The following is a 24339-nucleotide window of genomic DNA, read 5'->3' on the forward strand; positions in this document are numbered from 1 at the left end:
TTATGTCTTCCTATACTATGACATTTTTATTACTTTTTATACCTTATTATACTATGACAAATTTTTGACTTTTTATGCCTCACTATACCATGTCATTTTTATGCCTTATTATACTATGACATTCTTTTGACTTTTATGCTTTACTATACTATGTCATTTTTTTGACTTTATGACTTTTTATGCCTTACTCTACTATGTCTTTCATGGTTGTCAGGGTTTGTGGGGGTAAGGCTGGACCCAAATGCAGCCAACGCATGGGAGACAGTGCAGACAGGTTTATTAAACTAACCAAAGGAACTTATACAACAGCACAGGGAACCACAGGGGATGACAACAGGAGAACATGAACAGGTAACATGAACAGACCGAAAACAAACCAGACATGAACAAACTAAGTACAAACCAGACATGGACAGCTCGGGGACATACCAGACATGAACAGGCCACGTGAGCAGATTGATGATTAGACAGACATGAACAGATCGAGGAAAAGCCAGAGAATAACAGAGAGACAACAGACGAACTGACACAGACAAAGGGAAGCACAAAGACTATATAGACAAGGGAGGCAAGGGTGATTGAACACAGGTGAAACACATTAGGGCGGGGCAGACAATCACCACACAGAAACAGGACCAAGACTGGAAGCAAAAACACTGAGACACACAAGGAAACAAATTACAAAATAAAACAGGAAGTGCACGGGGAAACAGAGCACAAGACAGGGAAGACTAAACTAGACACTGAAAATACCCAAAACACAGAAAACTAAATCAAGAAAGTCCAAAAAAGTCCAAAAAACCAAAACCCTGGAGCCTCCAGGCTGAGACCATGACAATGTCGTTTTTATGCCTTACTATGACGTTTTTATGACTTTATATGTCTTACTATACTATGACATATTTAGGACTTTTTATGCCTTACTATACTATGTCAATTTTATGCCTTATTATACTATTACATTTGTTTGACTTTTTATGCCTTACTATACAATGACGTTTTTATGACTTTATATGTCTTACTATACTATGACATATTTGTGACTTTTTATGCCTTGCTATACTATGACTCTTTAAGCCTTACTATACTACGAAGTTTTTGTGAGTTTTTATGCTTTACTATACTGAGGTTTTTTTCACTTTTTATGCCTTACTATACTATGAAATATTTGTTACCTTTTATGCCTTGCTATACTATGACTTTTTTATGCCTTAGTATAGCTAGACTTTTTTAAACTTTACTATACAATGACTTTTTTATGACTTAATAAACTGTTACTTTTCTCTGATTAGTGTATGTGACTACAGTTACCTAGTGTTTCATTGATCTCCCTGGTGGTTTTGCTTGTATTAACTCTGTGTACTCCTGTGCTCCAGAAGACTCTGTGATTTTTGTGCTGATGATCCTGCCACACTCCGCTGTCGCCACGCCACACCACCCACCTGCCTTTAGTCTCCAGTCATCCCGCATGTTTCATGAGTGTGTTCACTCACTTACTTCTGGTTTCCATTGTCCTCCGTACTCCTGCCTTGTGTACTCACAACTGGATTACCTGGACCCACTCCCTGTCTGTATTCACCATCACTATTGCCTCTTCCCAAATAAACTCACTTGCATTGTTATTCCTGGTGTGTTTTGTGTGCTGTCTCTGCTCTGGAGTCCAACATCGGTTCATCACATCATCAACGTAACAATGACGATGTTATGCTTTTCTTGGTGTTTTTTATGACTTAAGATACTATGATGTTTTTTTTTTACTTTTTACACTATGACTTTTTTATGGTTGACTATACTGACTTTTGTATGACTTACTATACTATGACTTTTTATGTTTTACTGTACTATAACGTTTTCATTACTTACTACATTATGATGTTTTATACCTTACTAAACTATGACTTTTTTTATCTCTCACTATAGAGTTTTTATATCTTACTATACTATGACATGCTTATGCCTTACCGTACTATGACTTTTTTATGCCTTACTATACAACAACATTTAATGACTTATACTATGACCTTTAATGCTTTATTATAGTATGTTTTTATTACTCACTATGCTACAACATTTTTATGGCTTACTATACTATGACTTATGACATATATATGGCTTTTATGTCCCTCTATCAAGAATGGTGTTACTATATGTTTCACCAATAAGAGGATATATTACAATGACATATATACATCCTCTGGATATATGAATTTACAAGTTTATGTCAATAAACCGTTTGGTTGATGGCATTAAAAAGCCAATCTCTTTGTTTTGGAGGGGTGGCAGGGTTGTTGCATCGATACGAATGTTGAGACCAAACCTGTGTCCTTGATATTCCAAATTTACCAAATGTCCGATACCGACCTGCTTATCTGCATTTACAATTCATTTAGTTCTTTAACCATTTTGAGGCAATTTTGAATGAAACAAGGGACAGCTATATAGTTACAAATAAATAAATATATAACTTATAACAGATTTGGATCACTCCATTTGGAAGATTGAAAGATTCACATCTACTACATTTCTATGTAAAAAAAAAAAAAAAAAAATCTAATGTCACTTCAAAACTCACTTTTATTGTCTGCTAAAAAGGCACAAGAGGCTGCTTTGAGCAGGGCAATAACTTGTCAACAGTCAAACATTACATAGTCATAGAAACTCGTACCACTCTCAGTTATTTGATAAAAATAGCTGATGTTAAGGAGAATTAAAGAAAAAAAGATACACTTGCATGAAGCCATTCAAACAAATTCTTGGTCAGTATGATAACATGAACACAAGTATCAAACAACAGCTAACCTACCTTCAACATGTTATGTCTTTGTTGCACAAAATTGCTTCCTAGAATACATAGGTATAAAGAACAATGGATTAACAGATGAACATTGACCATTTAGTGTTTATGAAGACAGATAATACTAGCTCGATACATTAGGTTAATAAATTGCAGCTTGTGACAGAAAAGTAACTTTGTTTGTCTACTGCTGGTGTACAGTATGTCCAGCAATGTGGTGTAATTTCTAACAACACATAAAATGCTTCCATAACAGAAACTCAGTACAGTATTTTAATCTCCTTCAGAACCTGATGAGTACATTCTTTCAAATCTATAACATAAGACACAAAAGATGATGGCTTAGAATTACAACTACAGGTTGTCTGCATATGTTAGATGAGTGGATTTGTAATATAAAAATATTTTTACAGCATCTACTTTATAACATATTCTGCTTGCAACAGTGAAAATTGATTTTCATCATAATAATGCATAACTTGTTCCTGTTACATTCAGAGGAGCTAAATCTATCCATATATTTTGTGTTCAGTAAGGCATTGTATTATTTACAGTACGATGAGGATTAGTTGCCAGTTTTATAATACAGTATGTTCTGATGGTTGATTGATTTCTTTTGGCGCACATGCAGAAGAATTTATGATACTAATGATAAGGCCTCCAGTTCAAAGCCTCAGCATGCAGAGTAAAGACAAACAGGAGGTTGAAATAAACAGGAACAAAAATGACCTTGTGTGCAGGTTGCCTCGTACTCTAAACAAACTGTTTGACATCATCCCACACTATTCTGACCATGATTTCCAAAAATGTGGTTAAAAAAAACAAAAAAACATTTCTTTCTGTCTTTTGCTTCACCCAAAACTTTTGCCGACAATGTGCCATGAAGAAAGAGGCTTTCATCCTCACTCAGAAGCGGACACAGCCACTAGTTTCTTCGGGGCTGTCAAAGTCGATTCCTTCGCACAGGGACTCCTTCAAGAAAAAGAAAATGTCACTGACATTCACAAATTAATGCCTTACAGCAGCAAATCCTATTCAAGGAAACTAATAGCTTCCCAGGCGGCCAAGGACTCTTAAGTTCCTATTTGAAAAATTAGGTCATTGTTTGAAGTGTGGTAAAGAATTACACAGTACTGGAGACTTTTCTTTAGCACATTCTCAAGAAGTGATTAATTATTAATCACTTGCTGACCCTATGTATTACTGGCTCCAAACCATTATCTTATCCTTGCACTTTAATCAATACTGAAGCACCGCTGAATCACCATAATTTAATGTGTGTACAATATATTTTGTACTTGTTTGCCATTATTTTACCATTTAAAAATATATATTCAAAGAGTTTTGTTGAAGTTGCTTTCAGTGTTGCAGCCATTAATTAAACTCCCAAGGAATCAGTGGGTGTCATGAGTGTTCTTGATAAGGCCGCTGAGATAAAACAAAACTGATTGCAGCTTTCACTGTGCAAAGGTAATGGAAGGTTAGAAAAACCCAAGGGCTGAAAACCATAAAAATAATACACCACTGCAATAACATACAGCATATTGACATGGGTTAACATGACATGAGTGGAGTTATGAGGAAAGAAAACGAAGGGTTGGCTACATGTAGCAAGTCTCCAAAATACTCACAGACAACTGCTTCCTATCCGGGGCTGAAACACAGGGTTGGAGAAAGTGGAGAAAGAGAGAGATAGATAGAAATGTGGAGATGGGCTGAAGCACTGTACGAACAAGGCAAGGCCAACAAATACAAAACACATACAAATATGAATATGCATTTTTACATTTCAACACTTTTTGAAGGTTTCAAACATGTCATCTATGTATTATATTATTTTTCTCAAATTGCCCCTAAATGGGTTTCAACTGGAATCATCGCTTATTAGATTATCTATAGCAAATATGTTTACTATGTGTATTATGATCACTTGTCACAAAACAGTACAAGATGTCTTTCATGTTGGTGTGTTTTTTAATATCCCACAATGAACTCGTAAGGCCGACTCATAGGGAGATTTCCTCAGCAAATAAGAGACATGCTGTTCTGCATATTCAAGCTGGATACAGCCCAGTGGGGTGAAGCAGGGGTCATGCAAGACAAACATCTGACAGCCACAACATTAAAAGAGGAGAACAACCTGTTCAAGACCCAAAACATGCCCTGAGAGAGAGAGAGGGACATATAGAGATGGGTTCCATGTACGTCACTTTCAACACAGACACTAAATCATCGAGAGGATCCAAAACTGAGGCGAGGGAATGCCAAACACAGGGTTACAACTGTGGTGGGAGGTGACTTGATTACAGTTGACGGTGACTAATTTAAAGGGGGAGCCTGTAACTCTTTCACTAACTTGGCTTTGCCGTCCCTCTGGCATCAGAGCTGATGGGGTGGGAGCAAGAGGTAGCCAGGGCTGATTACCCGCACTGTAGAGCCTGGGACGCTTGACCTGGTCGTGACTGGACAAGGGAGTGTAACTATTCCGCCGATGTATGAGAGCAGAGTCCCTCGGGATATTACCCTGGTAGGAGATGAAATACCGCAGGTGTTAAGGAAAAAAACGATCTGGGAACACACAACAGCAGGGGACACCTGAGCAGACACAGCCAATCAAACTAGCCGTCCTCTTCACAGCAAAAAGGTTAAGACAACTGAAGCCACGGCAACCCTGATCGTACAGACACACTAACACCTTCTTCAATTAAGGGAGTAAACCTTTAAAAAGAAAAAGTGGGGTCAACAGCTCAAACACAGCATCTTTTCATACATAAATAATCTCTCTATACATAATCTATGATTATAGTATCAGAATGGAACCAGTGATGGTAACGATTAGATCAGCCAAGCAAGGTAGCATGAACAGCCATGGTCAAACAAGGTAAAATATTAACAAATTAACAACTTATTTCACATCCATTAGCTCACAGCTCAAGCCAGGCTGATTAAATAAGGTTAAAGATAAAAGGGAAATAACAAAACAGGGATATAAGAAAGGGGGACAAAGAAGCAAGGTCTCACATACAAGGGGGTGAGGTTTGATTGCATCGCAATAGCACAACAAACAAGAGCCCATTAGACTTTGAATTAGACGTTGTGATTTGTGGATTAATTTTGAATTATTTATGTGTGAGTTAACAATACACAAATATTTTGCACATGTGACAATATTTGTGGCTTTAACTCATGCGCTGAATGCACATATAGCAACAATGCGATTCTTTCAGCTTGATTCAGAGCAACTTACAAGAGGCCGGTCTCGATGTGTGTTTACCGCCTCCACATTAAGATAAAACATCTCCACTTTACAACCTAGAAAATATAAGATAGAATACGTTGAAACAAAACAACGAGCAAAGATCAGTCACAGTGTAAACTCGAGCTTCATCTAAGAGGAGGACATACCATATGCAACAGGGGTAAGTTTGAGCACTGTGTGGAGCGGACACTTCATGTACGGTAGATCCTCTGTGGGAAGAAGAAAGAAGAAAAAGCCACAAACCACATGTCAGTGCCTGTGTGTATGAAACACACACTAGTCATGAACTTGTGATGTGTGTGTACTGAAGTGAAGCATGTCCTGTATTTTTCTACCTGCACTTTTGTCCAGGAAGTAAGCCAGCAAACAGCGCATCACAGCCTGGTGGCAGATGACCAACACGTTGCCCTGTCTCTCTAACTCCATGATAACCGGCTCCAGTCGTTGAACAAGATCCTGGTAGGACTATTGATCCAGGAAAAAAACAAGTTAAATCTAAATGTAGACTGCTATGTTTAAAAAAAGAGAAAATATTTAGTTATCAATGAACGTTTACAACTTCTAACAGAAAAGGAACAGTGAGAGAGATTGTGTTAAGCAAAGAAAGTTGATGATGGAATGAAATGGACCCACTGCTTTAGCCTGAATGGACACCCTGATTAAGACAGAAGTAGCTGTGCAAGACTATGGGATGGAAGAAGTGTGCCAGGTTACCTCTCCTCCTGGGTAGCGATAGTGGTACTTGTCCTGGTCCCTCAAAGCAAACTCCTCTGGGAATGTCTTCTGGATCATCTCATAGGTCATCTCCTCACACACACCCTGGGGAAAGGGTAACAAAACATTTGTCTTTATGTCAAAGTGCACATAATACAAATGAAATATTTGACATAGAGATTGTACTGTATTACATATTGTCAGGAAGCCCGGCTTTTCCCCCCACTAATCTAACATCATAATCTAAATATCAAAACATCTCTAATACACTTTCTGTCTATCTATGTGTGGGGTTAGATAGACAGGGTACTGACAGCATCGATCTCGTTGAGTATCTTCCACTGTTCATAAGGCACCCCCAGCTCCTCCGCTGTCTGGATGGTCCGTCTCAGTTGGCTCGTCCACACCTTCAAATCTGACAGTTTGTGCTCTTCAATGAAATCTCGCAGGGCATGGGCGAACTGGGACGTGAGAGAAAAAGGGAGAGATTTCCAGTCGTCTGTCTCTTCATCATCTATACATCCTTGTAATGGTATTCCTGCTTCATTAGATTAATGCTCCGTGGACAGAGACAAGAAAATGGGGAAACGGGAAGAATGAAATGTGATAAAGGTCATGACCCAGCTGTTCATAATATGGAAGTTAAGTGCACCTTTTCCCAATGACCTGTCTCCCTGAGAGAGGCTTGTAATTGGGTTGTTCAAGAGACACTGGCTTTGCGCTTCACAAAATTAGGATTACGACAGAGAACAGCCAATCTACCTGTTTCCCTCGAGGAGAAAGTTCTGAGTCCCCTCCGATGCGGCCTTCGACATTGTGGTTGCTCTCTCCGTGCCGACACAGGTAGATGGAGTGAGAGTGAACATGGATGTTCATGAGGTAGTAGACAATCTTACTCTGGATGTAGTCCTGCACCCGGTTCACCAGAAAACGTCGGCCCACGTTCATCACCTTGATAAAAGAAAGGTCCCTGCAGGTGGTAATGAATCAAATGTTTGTTTACTGTCACCATCTAGTGTTTATTTTCTGAATTGCAAGGCATAACTCTCCAAAATGACAGGATGCAAACTGCTTGGTAAAAAAAAAAAACCTCGAAAAGTTGTGATCCAGTTGTATTTTTTAAAACAGATTCGATAATAAGATAAATGTAATGATCTACTTAGATAAAGACAAGCAGCAAGATCTGACTGATTCTTACTTGTCGTAGTTATCAGGATCTAACGGTTGGTAAGTGACCTTGTAGCACTCAATTCGTTTAAGGAAGTCATCCATTACTCTCTCTCTGTGTCTCTCAGGGTAGTCTGGACTGGACACCTTCACTTCCTGTTACAGGTATTTAACACATTCAAACAATGTGAGCAAGCGGTGCACTACTTACATAACACTGCAGATAGTGTCAATATTAATAGATTATGGGTGTGACCCATAGTCCCAGTCAAACCTAAAGTCCCATAGGTGACATAAGATCATACCAGAATATTAGCAGCAATGACCTCTGGGTCGTCACACACTGACTCCACAAAGAACACCTGTTGGAAAGAGAGCAGCTCAGAGGTCAACATATGCTGAAGTTTTTTTTTTAAACTGTCCACTGAATCAACACCATGACACACTCTCTTCCAGTTTCTAAGTCAGAGATTAAAGGTCCCCTGTGGAGTTTTCTTGTAAAGAATCAAAGGTATGATTACACTGACAATTTCTCACTAAAAAGCTTTGCGCACCCTTAACACCTAACAAACAGGGTGAGTGTATTCTCTTTGAATCCTGCATTATTTATATCCATGTTTGCTAGTCTTCTTCTTCCTCCCTACAATTCCTGACACATAGCTAGGTTCCTGCAAGCAACTGTCAGTCAGTGGAAAGTTGTGAAACTGGTAGCAGGAATGTGACTCACAAGATACAAACGAAGCGAGGACTCATTAGTCAAAACACTGCTCACAGCACTACAGGTGGTCAGAAACTCCTCATGGCTCCTTTAAGTCTAAACTAAAGCTACTTTTGCATGAAAAAACATTGTTTAGAGTTTAGTTTAAAGTGAAACTATGTAACATTTGCAGCAACAAATAACACAATCTTCTTCCTACAAATGAAAAATTGAATTCATAAGCAGTAAAACACACCCTTGCTCATGTCATTACACTGACATTAATGAGTATGCTCATTGTCTTTATGGCTCTTTTTATACTTGTGCAGAAGATATCTGTGCTGGGAACTGCAGTGTGAATGTTTAAATATCAAAGGCTAATTTCCACTGAAGCCCTCGAGGGAAAAATTAAAATAATTGCAAAGGATAAACAACACAGCTATATAAAAAAATTCTACGAGTCTTACCTTGAATGCATGCTCTTTCACAAAGGCTTGAATGAGGTCTCGCCGTTCTCTTGTTGTATTTGTTGCATCAAAAACCTGGTAAAAGGTACACAAAGGGGGAAGACAAATTCAAAACAAAATCTCATGTATAATGTGGGTGTCCTGTGGTAAAATCGTTTGTAGGACAGTTCAGGATTAAGACTGTGCTACTGCCAGATGTGCTTCTGATCTAGATATTTCAAAGCTTTTGGAAATTAGCCAACACAGAGACACAGGGCAGAGAGACAGATGGACAGAAAGGCATGAGAGCACTCACCGCGATCTGTCCTCCCTCCTCCGTCAGGTACGCCTTCACATCCTGCAGAGCGACCAGAGCACACTGCCTGCAGGACAGAGAGGAAACAGTCCTCCCTCAGCCTCAGTGTGAGATTCTTGTTCACTTTAATCTACACTCACTTAAACTGACATCGCATCACTAGTATCATATTGTGACATCATGTACATCTTGATTCTCAGAGCTTTTGCAGTATTTCATTATTGCCCGCTGCACTGACAATCTAAAAAAGATCCATGTCTTATTTGTGGTGTTGTTGTGTAAAAGGTATGTGCATGTGACCTGGGTTAGTTCTCTAAAATCACACAAAAAAATATTTTATCTCCCCCTTGTGTTATCAAACCGTGCGGGGAGTTTAGTTTTCATGTGCCAGCAGCAATATATTCTTCACACAAACTTGGTACAACAGATTCCTCCTGTTTCTACTCTTATTGCAATGCTAAGCTAACTTTTCTGCTGGCTGTAGCTTCATGTACTGCATACATGAGAGTATCAATCTTCTCTCTCTGGGCAAGAAAGCAAATAAGCATATTTCACAAAATGTCGAACTGCTCCTTTAACCCTGTTCGGCTGATACGTCAAAAAGACAAACTCTCAGAATTATTTACAGCGGCTGTTTGATCCAGGTTGGATGCCAATGCAACACCCTGGAGAGCTTGTGTCAGCCTCAGAGTGACAGCGGCAGCAGCTTGTTTAATATCTAGGTCAGAATTCAGCACTGGGATGCTGTCAAGAGCCTGTCACATTTTCATGATAGCCATGCAAGACAAACCCCACTTCACTTATTAACACCAGACAAGACTACAAGGGAAAGAGACAGATGTATTTTTTATTCCTCTATTTGGAGAAATTATTTTCAGTTTATCTGCGTACAATCTAATAACCCTGAGGATCTGGTGGTCATGCTTTGTCATGCGATGTGTTTGGGTATGTATGAACACTGTGCTGACCCCGGCTGAATATCAACTGCTGCCCTAAAAAACAGCTTAGTCACTGATGCAGCAGTGGAAGCTGCAGAATACCAAACAGACTCACGTTGACTGAGAGAAATGTGATACTCAGACAGAAGAGATGAAACAGCTTCCCTTATTGTAAGATAGATGATATGCGAATGTCCCATTTAAGGACTGAAGAGTGGAACTCACTTTCTTATTTTCATGGCTTCCTCATTGTCGTGGCGGAAGAAATCATAGGATTTATAAGCTCTGACGGCCTCTCTGCGGTATACGCCCAAGTTAAACACTGCAAAATGAAACAATGACATTAACACTCGCTCACACCCTTGCTGTGCTTGTTTGAGGTCACCGGTGAGGTCGTGGTTGTAAGCAATTACAGCTCAACTGATACTAAATTTAGTCTCCTATTCTGAGATACTCTGACATACAGTAGAGTACATTTAAATATACATGTCATGTGGGGTGAGGGTTGCTATAAACAACAATATTGCTATACAATGTGATGGGCTAAACTCAAGGCCTAAGGTCTTAATATAACTACAAATTTGTCTCTAAATATCTTTAAGGCTGCTTTAATGTTCTTCACATACACTCAGACTTAGAGTATTGCTTTAAAACTGCTAAATAAGGAAGTGTAGTTTAGAAACTACAATATACTGCTCTAAAAAGTTGAATATGGTCCCCATATAGCAGAGATAAGTTGAAGACAGGATGGCCACATCAACTGTACTTTGAAATATGAGCAGTGAACTGTTTTAAAATTTAAAGTGGGGACGCTGAGATGGAAAACAGGCTTTTGTCTCATGTCGTACACTACCTTTGGTTGGGACTCCTATCCAGTTGAGGTAACGTGTGAGTTTCTTTGACATGTACGTCTTCCCTCTTGCAGGCAGGCCGATCATTACGATCACTGTTGGAGAATTTGTCATATAGGAAGCCCATGCTGCATAGGAGACATATACACACTTGTCATTAATTAAATTAATAAGGGTCCTATACAGTTGTTAATCACCTGTATTACAGAAAATGCAGTATCAAAAGGAGAAATTAACAACATAGAAGTAAATGTACTGCGTCTTTGGAAGTTGTAAGCTGTATTTCATCATAACTGAGACAACATAATAACTAGGCCACGTGTGAACTGGACGAAAATAATTATGTCTCTTTAGGCATAAATATCATTTGTGGATTGGGATTAAAAGCAGCATCTGAAGAAATTAGTAGGAGAAATGTCCTGGGACAGAAAAGTCATTTTCTTACAGTGGAAACCACAGCAGGTCACACAGAGTATTTTTATATCACTGGTCATAACTCTTTTCTTTCCTGCTGTGAACCGCTCTGTTGAAGGCTATCTTTTGTGGGCTGGAGTCTAAATGAAGGAGCTTCAGTCGAAAGTGAACAATACAAGGTTTTCTATTACAAGTGCGCCTGTAGACTTCAGCAGCACTCATGCAGAAGAACTTGTTCAAATCTAATCTGTGGGAGGAATTTACTTACAACATTTCTTCTCATTTATTCTCAGGTCTGTTTTCTTAGCCTCTGCTGAGTTTGCAGAGCCATTGTCCCTCTGAGAGCTGGACATGTTGAAATCCTGTTTGGGCTCAATTTGAAATCAGCTCTCTCTCTCTCTCAGAGGGGCATTGTCCAAGCTGGTCTGAAACAGAGGAATCAGACATACATGTAATGTGCCATCTCCATGCCTTTCTGACAGAATAGAACCCTGCACACAAAACTGTAGCTTTTCCAAATATGTGTTATGGTAATGGCTTTATGTATCCCTGGCAACAGATACATAAAGGCAGAGATGAAGAGGATGAGGAGAAAAGGCGCTGCCACATCATCTGTTAAATAAAAAAAAGGTCCTTTTGGCTAAAAGCACTGTCTTCTACAAAGCCACATAGAGCAAGGCAAGCAATGATTTCCTCTCTGACTGGGGTGACTGAGTTCATGCGGCACTATATCTGCCATGAAAATGTTTAACATAATCCACACAGGACGCGTTTCTAACAGCATCATATTCTGTGTTTTTATTTATTTATTTTTACCTGGTCGGTAGTGAAATATGATGAGTTCAGCAAGCCAGAGACGCCTGTGCGGACGCCGTTAAACACTGTCGGCGCAGGGAGCTCCGGATCTGCCGGACCGAGAGTTTGCGTCTGCCGCTGCGGCTGGAGGAGCCAGTCTGGTCGGCCTGTCCTTGGTGCCGAGGTGCCTCCTCGGGCCGGTTGGTGTCCTTCCAAGCTGGAGGTGTGCCTCTACGTCATTTTTTTCCCCCTCTCCTACCGTAACGTTGGTAATAGATCGACAGCAGGATACGTAAATGCACAGTCCTGTTTCACTAATTCAGAAGCCCTGAGAACAAAACCATAAGCGCTCTGCAGAGGATCAACTGCAAACTACCGTGAGAACAAGGCGGTGAAGGTGGAAAACAAAGAATTGAAAACACTGACGCCAGTTTCCATGGATGAAAAAGACTTTATTCACCTTTATCAAACATTTTCTTTAAGCATAACTATACCCTCTTTGCATAGTTATTTTATTCAACAATGGTCCTCAATACAAAAGGCAGATAGTGGTCAGAGTCATGACTTTCAGGTACCATGACAAGTTGAAGTGCTGAAACACAACCCCAAATAAATAAAGCCCACTTACAGTCACAATGTTTTCGCATTAAATAGTACAAAAGGTCGAAATCAAATGTGATTCCTATGAAGATTCATTTAGTACAGCTGGCCACCCATTCTGATTGACTAGCTTTAGATAGCACACGGCTTGTTTTATACTCAACTATTATATTGATGAAGAATATTAGTGAATAAGATTGAACTATCTACATTATTAACTGGATTTACATTTCACTTTGTGTCCACACATCTGTACAAGACAATTGGAAATTTGGATGCCACAGAAGCCTGACCTAAATCTACCACTATATTTAACTGAATACTGAGGAACATTCAAGGGTCAAAGGTTAGGCACTGGTTTAGTGGCTTGGCCGAGGGAAAGTGTGTGATGCCACACCAGCTTAGCAGCCAGTAATGGTGTGTGAGCGATTGTCAGAGCATCTCAGGCTTGTGAATGTTTGATGAAACTCAGACAGGAGTTTCAGTTGGAAGGCACAGACAATGGAAATACTGTCAGTAGGTTTGCACACTTTTTGTAGATGAGAGCCTGTCTGCAGTGGGATTTCTGGTCTCCAGTGTCTGACTTTTAGTGGTTTGCTGTTTTCACATTTAAGGCTTGATTTTCCACAGCTGCAAATTAAAGAGAAGAGATAAAACTTTCATTCGAGAAAGATGATTACTGTCACTTCATTTTACAGAACAGCACAAACGCATATTAACATAACACATCATAATACATCATCATTACCTACTGTGGTGCACCTTTGGTTAAAGGAACACTTTGATATGCTTATTCACTTTCTTGCAGCCAGTCCTGAACTACAGTCACATGTCTGTGTGATAAGTACAGCGCTAAAGCAAGGAGATACCTAGCTTAGCTTAGCATAAAGACTCTTCAAAGTTCATAAATATACCAGCAGCTCTAAGGGCTGAATTATACTAGAAGAAGAGTGGTTCGAATGACAGGCTGTCCGACCACATCAGAAGTCAAAACTGGTTATACCCGATGTAAACTGCCACACTGGAAGGCGGCTAACAAGCTGGTCCATAATAGAAGGATGGGTGTGATATCATTTAAATATCAAACAATAACAATACACATTTTCATAGAGTCCAAAGCTATTCAAACATTTGACAAGCAGTTCTGATGGAGTATACTCGCCCTTAAAGATCACCGATTAACATCATGTTTCTTTCTTCTTTTTTTTTTTAAATCCATACACGAATAAAATGTCAAAATTGTAAGTTATAGTTTCTTACTGAGCACCAGCGGTGCTGGTGGGCATGTTTGTTAGGCTAGCTGTTTCACCCTGATCCCAGTTTTTATGCAAAGCTAAAGTCATTGTGTTCTGGCCCCATCTACACACTCATCACACAGGCATAAGACTGACATCTTCTAATCTTTTAATCTGTCTGCAAGAAAGTGAATAAGCATACTTCTTAAAATGTATTTCCTGCCTTTACTAGACTAGGACTTGTCAATGTACGGTACTTGTAATTTAAGGCACTGCCTGCTAACCATTAGAAGGCACTTTTGAGTTCCTCTGCTCTCACCACTCATCTGTCACATCTTGTTTCTCAATATACATGTTGCCAACTTGTCTGTCAAGATGACCACATTCAAAGGAATACGGTTTCTAAAATATTTACCCCAACACCTGGAGATGCCACGAGTTTGGTTCCCTAGTCAAGCACCAAAATCACTGGCTCCAACATTTTCCACGTTGCACCATGTTGTTAGACCCTCTGACAGGTGAATACTCATGTTTGTAGTGTCCAAGCTCTAGCTGTAATACCCTTTTTGTCACAGGCTGAATAGTGCTCTTTCTGAGGAGTAAAACTCAACTTGATGTGCAAGATTGGCGGAGTGCAGCTTTCACCCATTGTGCTCTGTCCTCTTGCACCATTATCACAGAAACCAAGGAGGTGTAATTTAGCAGAAAGACTCCACTCACTCTGATGTTGAAGCCGAGCAGGTCGCTGACCACGGCAGACACAGCAGACAGGATGACCACTCTGGTGATGTTATAGATCAGAGGGTTCACAGTCAGACCCAGCAGTCTGAATGGAGTATCCAGCTCCTGGTGGGGGTTAAGTGAGAATACATTTTTTTTTTTTAGATTTACAACATAGGCACCCATACCTTGATTCAAAGAAATGGTCAAAGCCAGAATTTATTATGGATTAAAAGCCACGGGCAAAAAATACCTCCATTAGGCCTTCATTAGAAATATTAAAATTACATATTATAATAAGATCAAGTACAAGAGGGTGATAGAATTACTGAACAGAGATAACAGGAAATGAATTGAATTGACTGATATCAGCTGTCACTGGCTATTTTCTATCTTGCCAACAGGATGAAGCATCACTTTTAATTGTAATTCAAATGCTGTTCTATGTTCAATCATATTTTGGCTCAATAAAAATACCTGGAAACAATTAGAAGAGAGAAGAATTGGCTCAGATGGGGGTTAAACTCCAAAGTAAACAACACAACTGTATGATCAAATACACTGAGACAGTTTCATATTCAACTGGAAATCCAGGTTGCAAAAGAGAACAGCCACATGCATGCTTACCTTCATTAGTTTTGTAGCTAGTTTTAAGACGTTGTTCACTATGCTGAGTTCTTCTTTCTTATTGGGTTTTTTCTCCATCTTGAGATACAGATTGATCTGAAACCAAGAAGAGTTTTACATACAGCAAACTGTACAATAAAGACCTAGTCATTTATTTAAACCCACAATGAATGATCGTTTCATGCTAATAATAAATCAGCCGACACCGTTACATCAAAATGTCACTCATCGTGCTGTGAACACACTGAGAAATAACCTGCACCGCCATGTGTTTTGCAGCCATGGGTACTTACCTGCTCAGTCAGCAGCACAGAGGAGTTGCTGTATTTGCAGTTGGTCTCTGAGCCCAGCGTAGCCAGCCGTAACAGAAAGAGGATGAGGGAAGAGGCCCACACCATCAGCTCCCAGTTTGTCAGAGACTGTAGGAATGTCTTGTGGCTGTGAAGAAGCTGAGGTAGAGCAAAAGCAGCAGTGTTTATATTAATAGTCCCCAGCACTTTGTTGTAGGCTTCCTGACATCAGAGTATATTAAATATTTTGTATCTGAACTATCAGGCTTATCTTCACTCTCAATATGATTAGACGGTTTAATGTTTATGGCTGTTGTTGCTGCATGTGTCTTTGGTCTCTATGTAAGACTCTATTATTTGCACAACATTATTAAATGTATGTTCTCTAAACAGATCAGATCTGTTCCAGCAGATATGACTGACCTGGGCACAAATGATGAATGAAATGGAAAGCGCTAAAAGGAAGATAGTGGAGACAATGACATCAACAGAGCGCTGCGGCCCTCGTCTCTGCAATAAACAAGCAAGTCAGTGATGCACCATTGCAAACAAAAGCAAGTCCATGACAACCCTCTAGTGTTAAAACAATATGCAGTAATAAGAGAACAGGAGAGTGTTAAAACAGGAGAATACAAACCCTGAGAAAAGAGCGTAGTGACAACCACATCTTTATGTTCTGGACTTTCTTCAGCCTGAAATGAGGGATCTCAGATTTCTTGGCCTTGCGAGCAGAAGTGAGGTGGCTGAAATACTTAGCAAATAAAAGTCTCTGTTGGGGAAACATGGACATAAACTGTAAAAGATGCAAAGCACTTGACAGAATTTAGCAGTCCTGCAAAGAAGCAAGTGAGTGAGTCTGTTGTCTGTAGACACCACCTGCTATGTGCCACTAGGGGGACGACCAGATGGCATGAGTGAATAAAAAGATGGATCAGTGTAAATGTTGTATACGATCAGCGATTAATTCAAGTACAATGCTTAAAAAAATACAATCAGCCATAATAATACTATTAATCAATGATTCACCCTTAGAACGCTAGGCTTTTCTAGTCAGTTGTCACTCCCTTTATTTACAGGCTTTTAGCAGAGTCACTACATGTCTCACCAGGCATGACACATACTGTTATTTTCAGCAAAGAGGGAGGAACCATGTTAATGGGACATTATGAGCCCTAGTAATGTCATAAAGACACTGATTGTGCAAACCAAAAAATTATAATGAATATAAGTTAATGGATTTTGTGACTCCTTTTCTTTTACCTCTTACCTATTTGGGATGATTATGTTTTGGAACTGCAGTTCCCATAATGCTTTGGGGGAATGCAAGTAGGAAGTATAATATTACCATTGAGTTAGTGGAACAATCCCAATGTTCCCCCTAAAAGGTCTAAACCCTGAACCCTCTCAGGTCCTCTGGTAACCATGGTAACCCTGTGTTCAACGTAACAATGCTATGAACTGTGGGTAATTCCCTCAGGTAAAATCTGCAGAAATGCCGACTTAGTATGCATAAGGGGCTCAAAATGTCCGCTAGAGAGCCCATGCACTTGATGATTTTCAGTGGGACAGCAGTAAACCCTCTCAGACTTTTTGTCTGTATTTCTTTTTATTTTGTGAGTTGTGCTGTAACCATGGATCTAAAAACTATCAACAGGATATCTTTTGATACTATAGAAAACTTCCAAATGTGATTATGAGACATAATCTGGAGTTATTAGGATTGACATTTATAAGATATTCAATGTGTTAAAATTGAAGGTGTTCAGATGTATAGCAGTATAGTGACAAGAAGATAAAAACTCTATTATTACTATTGTTATCACTGCTTCACTACAGAGGCACAGAGGAAAGACATAACTGGAAATAAAGAACAGGAGATTGCATCAGTGGCCTCTCACCTGTTTGTACGTTCTCTCAGCCACACACATCATGAAGAAGAACAGCCCAGTGAGGCAGACTCTTTGCACGATTGTGATGAAGAAAAAGGCATAGGTCTGGCCATCACGCGACCCCAGCACCATTTCTACCAGCTCTGTAGGGGACACAGTGCCGATGCTCGACATGTCCAGGTGCTGAGCCAAGCGGAAGGCAAACGGAAGCAGCACCAGGGTGACAGTCATGAGACCACCAAAGACAAGGTAACCCATACCCTGCTCCACTAACTTCACCTGTTGAAAGGAGACAAAAGAGAGAGACAGGAGATATCTTGTTATGCTGCAACATTTTTATGCTGATAAAAGCTACAGCAACTATGTTTTTCCTACAGTCTGCTCAGTCAGACAACATTGTTGCACCAAATCAACAAGAATGTCACATTTTTGTATCTTTGCTGTCATTTCAAATGTCATTTTTATCTGCCACTTTACTTTGTCACTGAAGATGGCTCTACTTATAATTACAATATTTCCTGCAACATTCAAAAGCGGCAACGCACTGCTACAGATCTGATTCTGATTCTGACAAACCAAAAAAACTAGAAGGTAGTCATTGTGTGAATACTGGACTTTAAGGCTTGAGACACTTTGCTGCTGTTTAGGGTTTATATCTCCAGGAAGTCTTTACCCAGAGAATGTATGTCAACAAAAAGGGTAAAAAATGTACCCGTGTGAGGATGATCCCGCTGATCTCCAACACGGACATGTCTGCTTTCTTACACTCGCCCTGCTCCCATATTATGGCACTGACCCGGTCCTTGGATGGGTGACACGCCTGAAGCCAAGACAGCTGGTTCTAAATTGAAAACAGAACAGATAACATCCTGTGAACTTGTGGTTTCTAATGTGTAAAAAAAAAAAAAAAAAAGAAAGAAAAAAAAAAAGCAGTGAGTAATTCTGTAATTGGTCTAAGAGTTGCAACAATTAATCGATTAGTCAGTCGACAGAAAAACAAAATCTTTGGATTTTGGTCTGTTGGTCAGGGAGAACTATTACTTGATTAATCAAGAAAATAAATGACGGATTAATCGATGATGAAAATAGCTGTTACAGCACCAAAGCTAAATTCACATTAAAAGAGATGGTTATGGACAGAACACAGTCTATAAGAAGTTCACCATGTCTTACCTGGGACTGCTAAATTTACACATTACATATGAGACATTAATTATATAAATGTCAAATGGTATCTCTCAACTATTGAGTTTTGAGCATGTGGTATCGTTGATTAAAAATTCACAAACATGTTGAATCTGTAATTCCCACAGATAAATCTAGTATTTTTTTTTTTTAATATATATTTTTTGGGCTTTTTTATGCCTTTATTTGATAGTACAGTAGAGAGACAGGACATGCAGCAAGGGCCGTCCGATGAGGGACTCGAACCAGGGCCAACTGCAGCGAGGACTGTAGCCTCTACACATGGGGCGCCTGCTTAGACCACTACGCCACACGACACCCCATAAAGTATCTAGTATTAAAGATTTATGCAATCTTACGCCGGTGATTCCTTGCTGGAGACTCTCATCATCACTGCTCAGTGTGGTGGTTTGTGGGAGTGTGGAGCCGGCGTTGTACCTCCCGTTCCCCTCACTGTCACTGCTGCCCGTAGAGGCAGTGTCAGGCCCTTGGAGAAGCTCCTCCCACATTGTGTCGTCAGTGTCAGAGGCAGGACGAGAGCCGACGCTCGGCCTGAGACGCTCCACCTCTCGAGGCTTCACCTTGATGGAAGCTCCACCCCCTTCCTGCTCTCAAATCAAAGTGTATAAAGAGTTTTTATGTTATATTATACATCGATCTGAAGTCTACTCACTGCTTCTTCCATATTGGAAACAAACATCTTAAGCAAATTACATATTAAACTCCAGTTTTATAACTAAAACATCATCTCTACAACAACTGAAAGCTTGCTGTATATCAAACATAAAACTTGCACCTGTAACTTCAGTTTCATTAACATAGAGTGTAACAATAAGTTTACCTGTGGCCTTAGTGTAGGTTTGGGGTTAGACTTCAGGTTTCTCTTTCTAACAGAAGACACAAGTGCAGGTTGTCTCTCTTGATGACCTGGTGGGCGAATCTTTTCAACTGCTTGTACCCCCTCCTCTTCCTCACTGGAGAGCTCGTCTGATGCCCCAAATCCTGACTTTCTTTTGTTCTGCCAGAGAACATCACAAATACAGTATTTTACAAACGTGTTCCACAACATGTGCATGTGCATTTGCAAAAAGAAAAAAGGAATGCCATTTGTATTTCTCTATTTCAGTCAGTCTCATTTTTGATGCAGTTTGAAAATGACTTTAAGGTGTTGTTAAAATAATAAATTAGGCATCATAATTTAAAAAATATTTTTTCCAGTTCTTTTCTTTCTATAATCCTACACATTACACACTAGGCTAACAGAGGTAGATTTAGTTACACTTATATTTGTAAGTACAACAAATTTTAAATTTTAAACCTGTAGTTAGAATTAAGGTTAGAGCAACTCTGAATGCCATTCTGTACTGCATGAGATTAACATAATACAAATCTATCGAATGAATCTCAATCTAATGAACTACTGTACATTAACAAAGGATGTAATATTTATTATAAGCTCTACAAATGGTTGACAAGGGTCATTGACCGCATTGAAGATACAGGTGTTTTTGGTGTCATTAATCTGCCAACAAATTGAGGTGAGAATAAACCTGCCTTTCTACAAAAAATACCTCAGAGGAAACTAAAGATCAATTCATCAATTACCATTCAACACTAGCTAGTTGCCTAATGCTGCTTACATTTTGGCTGTGACTACTTTTCCAATACAGCCAGCAACTAGGTATTGACTGCCGTTTTTAATTCTGAAAATTGCTTATCTTGCTGAGAATGAGAATCCTCTATTCACCACAGGTCACTGACCCAAGTTTGTTTACTGAAGATTTACTTAGAGAGATGAGTGACTGTACCCTCCTCTCCTCGTTTCTGTATAATCGCTGACTTTCTTCAGATGGCCAGGGACCCTGCTCTTCTGTGTCCCCACTGCCATTCTTTTCTTCAGATTTTTTCAGCCCCCTGCCCTTCCTTGGCCTGAGGGAGACAGAATAAAAATAAGAGATGGTAGATAGAGTAGGCATTGTCCAAAACAACAGGGGTGAGAGTATTTCAGTGGCTTCACTGCATGGTGCAGTGTTTGGATCTATCTGTGTGCAGATAAGTTTATGCATGTGACGAGAGGTGAGAGAGTGTTAGTACAAGCAAATGAGTGTGCAGAGCCTAACAATGAGAAAACCACCTCCTTCTGCGCGCAGGGCTTGTGGTGCTGCTGGCAGCTGGACTGCCCGAGGGCCACCGGCTGGACTCCGTCGACACAATCTGGCAGTGCACAGTGCCCAGCAGCAGCAACAGACACATGGGTCCAAACACCTCGCTGGCACTGGCCCCAGGGACCTCCAAGTACAGCACCACGGCTGCCACTGAGGGGAGCAAAACATTTGGCAACAGCAAACAAAATGGTCTCTTAGGGGATTCATTATAGCAGAATTCATGCTTACTAATGACGTTTCGCTGTTGCTCAGGTATAACTGGGTGTAAACTGTGACAAATGAGACACTGAACTTAGGCCATAGGAATAGATATAAATCAAAGTGAAGTTGCATAAAGTCACAGTGAATTCGAAGAGTTTCTTGTCCATTGAAGATATTAAGAACCATGTTCTGTATTTATTTCCTTCAATGACTGGAAGTTATTTAGTCAAAAGAGATTATGAAAAAACCCTTTAGCACCTGCCTGAAGAATTTTTACTTAATTAAAGAACCACACACCCATTAAAAATGTCAGTGTTGCAATAAAAGACTGTTAAAAGGTGCAACAGTGTATAAAATCTGCAAATTCCCTCTTTCAGTTAGTTTTTAAACCCTCGCTGGATGTGCATATAATCTCTGTTAATTTCTCATAGCTTGGCTCCATATATTCTCCTTCTCTATTTCACAGCACATGAATGATTGCATTATAGATGGGGCTCATGGGAGGCATTTCTATTCTTCAAAACCTCTTTTTCAAGTGACGTTTTTAATTATTATTTAGGTTAAAGACAAGAATGAGTAGAGCTGAAATGATTTGTGAAAATGAATAATGTCAAGACAGCACAGAATGAGTTAGTTTACAATGTTAAGTCTGTTACTTGGGCCCCAGTTCATGTCTATATGTAAATATTTAAAATAGCATTCAAATTTAGGGCCGTTATATAAGAAACCCGCAGCCCTAATATGAGTGTAACTTTGTTAGACTCAGTGATGCTTACCTTGCATGAAGTAGAGCACAAGGATACATGAGGAGATGGACTTGGAGGTCACCTGGATCCACCACTGGAAGAAGAACGGGAACAGCAGCACTCTGACCAGACCCTTTCGAGTTAGAGATGTCCAGGGACTCTCTGGTTTGGCTTTGCTGAAGGTGGATCCTGGGGGAGGGGGGGGGGTAAAAATAAATTCACCTCAGCTTTATTGAAATGACTACAAATGTGGCTATAGCACTTATATTCCCACAACACACACTAGAAAAGCTACTGTTTTTTTAAGCGAACACATATTTGTTTATTGATGAATTGTATATGTAAATAATTGTAAATGTGTATAACAAACTAACTAAAAAAACAATAGGTGGATAACTGCTCTTCATTCACCCTTACCTCTAACCAAGTCAACATCAATGAGGTCTGGCTTGATGTGACATGTCTTCTTTGGTTTGCTGTCCAAACCCTAGAGGAAAGGCAAGGGGTACGTTGATTTAGTGGTGATTCACAACATAAATACACACATTTCATTCCTGACAGAGATTTGTAGGTGCCTTACATTTAGATCCGCCTTCTCCAGAGATTTCTCCCAGACTTGTTGGTCATAGGCCCCAATCTGTAACAACAACAGAACTTTTATAATCCTTTACCTTCACGATGGGTGATATTTGCCCAGTTAAAGTGTAAGAAAAAATGTGTAAGCATGCTCATGGTAAATTATTCCAACCACAGGGAGCCTTAAAACATTTTTTTTTTTACCCGATTCTGCAGAGACTTTAAAGAAGAAAAGTTTGCATATATATATATATATATTATATATATATTTAATTTGTACACCAAATGTTCTTCCTTTATGAGAATACTGTATTTAGCATAATTCTTCCTTATTGTCTACTTCATTATGCATGTGTTGATGTAGATATGAGTGGAAATATGCATATATATGTATGCTTTTGTAGATATAAATGTGTTTGTATATATTTCGCCACCAAGTCTGTACATATTTGTTTCACAAAATGACTTATTCTTTTTTTTTTTTTTACTTACTAGTTTCTAGTATATTTCAATTAGATACAATAGCTGTTGGCATCAAGATAGATAGAGAGACACCAGAGTAAGAATTTCATTGCATTGCTCACTTGTTTATTTCTGCCTACGACAATAAAGCTTTTGAATTAAACTGAACTGAATATATTTACTTAGATATTAGTTTGTTGAACGTACTGATTAAAGGCTGTTCTTACCTTCTCTTGGTACCAGGCTATTCTAGCCATTGTCATCTGCTGCTGGAACCAGTGAACTCGGAGTCAGGTCATCTCACACAGAGCACCGGAGAGAGGGAGGAGGACTGGGCATCAATCCAGAATTGTTCATTAAACAAAAAACGGGCACGGCCACATTGAACCTGGCATAACAGCAGAACAATGGAGAACAACAGTCAAGAAAGGAAACCAAACCTAAAGTTTACGTTAGTTGTAAAAGCACCATTAAGTTGTAAATTGGTTACGAAGCATGTTTAAGTAACGTTAACGATATAGTTGACGCTAGCTAACAGTAGCCGCCCGTTAGCAAGCGGCCGAAACAACTTACCTGAAATAAAACAACAATGGTCGATGTAGCACAAACTGGGAGAGACCTTTAGTATCATCACAAAGTGGTCTTTAAATACTTTCTTGTCACCAGTTTCAGGGGCGTTGCAGCGTCTTGTTGTGAAATTGAGCTAACTACTAGCTGCGCATACTGTGAGCAACTTAACTTAACGGCCACGTTTCGACGCGATTGATGACTTGTAAATGCTGCGTTCACAAGTCATTCTCTTCGTGCGCATATGGTTATCCACAGATACGTTTATTCCCGGTATTATGTACTTCTCGAACTTCACTTTTGTTGTAACATTGTGTTCATTTTTCCGCTTCCCTTTTCCGGGGTTTGTTGTGTTTACATGGGGTTTTACTCTCCCTGGGTAATATCTATCAGGCTGAATTAGCGCCCTAAACGAAATCATCTCCGTTCACGTAACATCGAGAGACAACAAACATCTACTATTGCCTGAAACCTTGGATGAACAATTTGTGATTTACATTTTCACATATACATTTGGCTGATAAGGCTTTCTAACAAGAGTTCCTGCAGATGGGAAGTGCTGCCTGAAAGGTTAGTCTGAGGACAAAAAATACCATTGCATCTTATTACTGAAATTTCAACCAATCAGAGCGCAACCAGAGGGGGGGGGGGGGGGGGGGGGGGGGGATAGGTAAAACCTAAGAAT

The 24339-nt window shown here is 39.6% G+C and overlaps 2 protein-coding genes across 7 annotated transcripts; both read right to left on the reverse strand.

Annotated features, from left to right (window-relative positions):
• Nucleotides 1–2567: 2567 nt before the first annotated feature.
• On the reverse strand, nt 2568–12526 carry pfkfb2 (6-phosphofructo-2-kinase/fructose-2,6-biphosphatase 2). Of its 6 annotated transcripts, none has more exons than XM_022761377.1 (17): nt 12413–12526; nt 11865–12021; nt 11185–11310; nt 10557–10653; nt 9394–9460; nt 9099–9173; nt 8240–8296; nt 7966–8090; nt 7530–7737; nt 7082–7228; nt 6768–6872; nt 6389–6518; nt 6200–6262; nt 6042–6106; nt 5219–5318; nt 4426–4448; nt 2568–3766 (listed from the first exon to the last, which is right to left on the reverse strand). In XM_022761377.1, exons 2-17 carry the CDS (start codon nt 11947–11949, stop codon nt 3701–3703), a joined length of 1539 nt encoding a protein of 512 aa, XP_022617098.1. In that variant the 5' UTR covers nt 11950–12021; nt 12413–12526; the 3' UTR covers nt 2568–3700. The 6 variants fall into 6 exon arrangements, with proteins under 6 accessions (XP_022617098.1, XP_022617096.1, XP_022617100.1 ...); XM_022761375.1 differs by having other exon boundaries at nt 5151–5318; XM_022761379.1 differs by lacking the exon at nt 5219–5318.
• Nucleotides 12527–12832: 306 nt separating this feature from the next.
• On the reverse strand, nt 12833–23986 carry LOC111233538 (putative homeodomain transcription factor 2). Its single transcript, XM_022761373.1, has 17 exons — nt 23661–23986; nt 23315–23475; nt 22630–22686; nt 22467–22536; nt 22080–22238; nt 21072–21252; nt 20746–20866; nt 19779–19955; nt 19297–19542; nt 18465–18593; nt 17762–18031; nt 16501–16632; nt 16287–16373; nt 15867–16022; nt 15574–15669; nt 14947–15072; nt 12833–13621 (listed from the first exon to the last, which is right to left on the reverse strand). Exons 2-17 carry the CDS (start codon nt 23348–23350, stop codon nt 13601–13603), a joined length of 2064 nt encoding a protein of 687 aa, XP_022617094.1. The 5' UTR covers nt 23351–23475; nt 23661–23986; the 3' UTR covers nt 12833–13600.
• Between the last annotated feature and the right edge of the window lie 353 nt (nt 23987–24339).

This window comes from Seriola dumerili, unplaced genomic scaffold (assembly GCF_002260705.1).
Source record: "Seriola dumerili isolate Sdu_G_001 unplaced genomic scaffold, Sdu_1.0 BDQW01000409.1, whole genome shotgun sequence".
Lineage (NCBI taxonomy): Eukaryota > Metazoa > Chordata > Actinopteri > Carangiformes > Carangidae > Seriola > Seriola dumerili.

What these genes read in the sequence shown, in the direction of transcription:
- pfkfb2 (XM_022761374.1), bottom strand. Translation starts at nt 11,949, where the DNA reads ATGTCCAGCTCTCAGAGGGACAATGGCTCTGCAAACTCAGCAGAGGCT. An exon ending in AATAAATGAGAAGAAATGTT is followed by an intron (nt 11,311 to 11,864) that starts GTAAGTAAATTC and finishes TCTCCTATGCAG; the next exon opens with CATGGGCTTCCTATATGACA. An exon ending in TTTCTCCTCGAGGGAAACAG is followed by an intron (nt 7,229 to 7,529) that starts GTAGATTGGCTG and finishes CTCACGTCCCAG; the next exon opens with TTCGCCCATGCCCTGCGAGA.
- LOC111233538 (XM_022761373.1), bottom strand. Translation starts at nt 23,350, where the DNA reads ATGACAATGGCTAGAATAGCCTGGTACCAAGAGAAG. An exon ending in AACCTACACTAAGGCCACAG is followed by an intron (nt 19,543 to 19,778) that starts GTAAACTTATTG and finishes ATTTGAGAGCAG; the next exon opens with GAAGGGGGTGGAGCTTCCAT. An exon ending in TCCAGCAAGGAATCACCGGC is followed by an intron (nt 18,594 to 19,296) that starts GTAAGATTGCAT and finishes TTTTCAATTTAG; the next exon opens with AACCAGCTGTCTTGGCTTCA.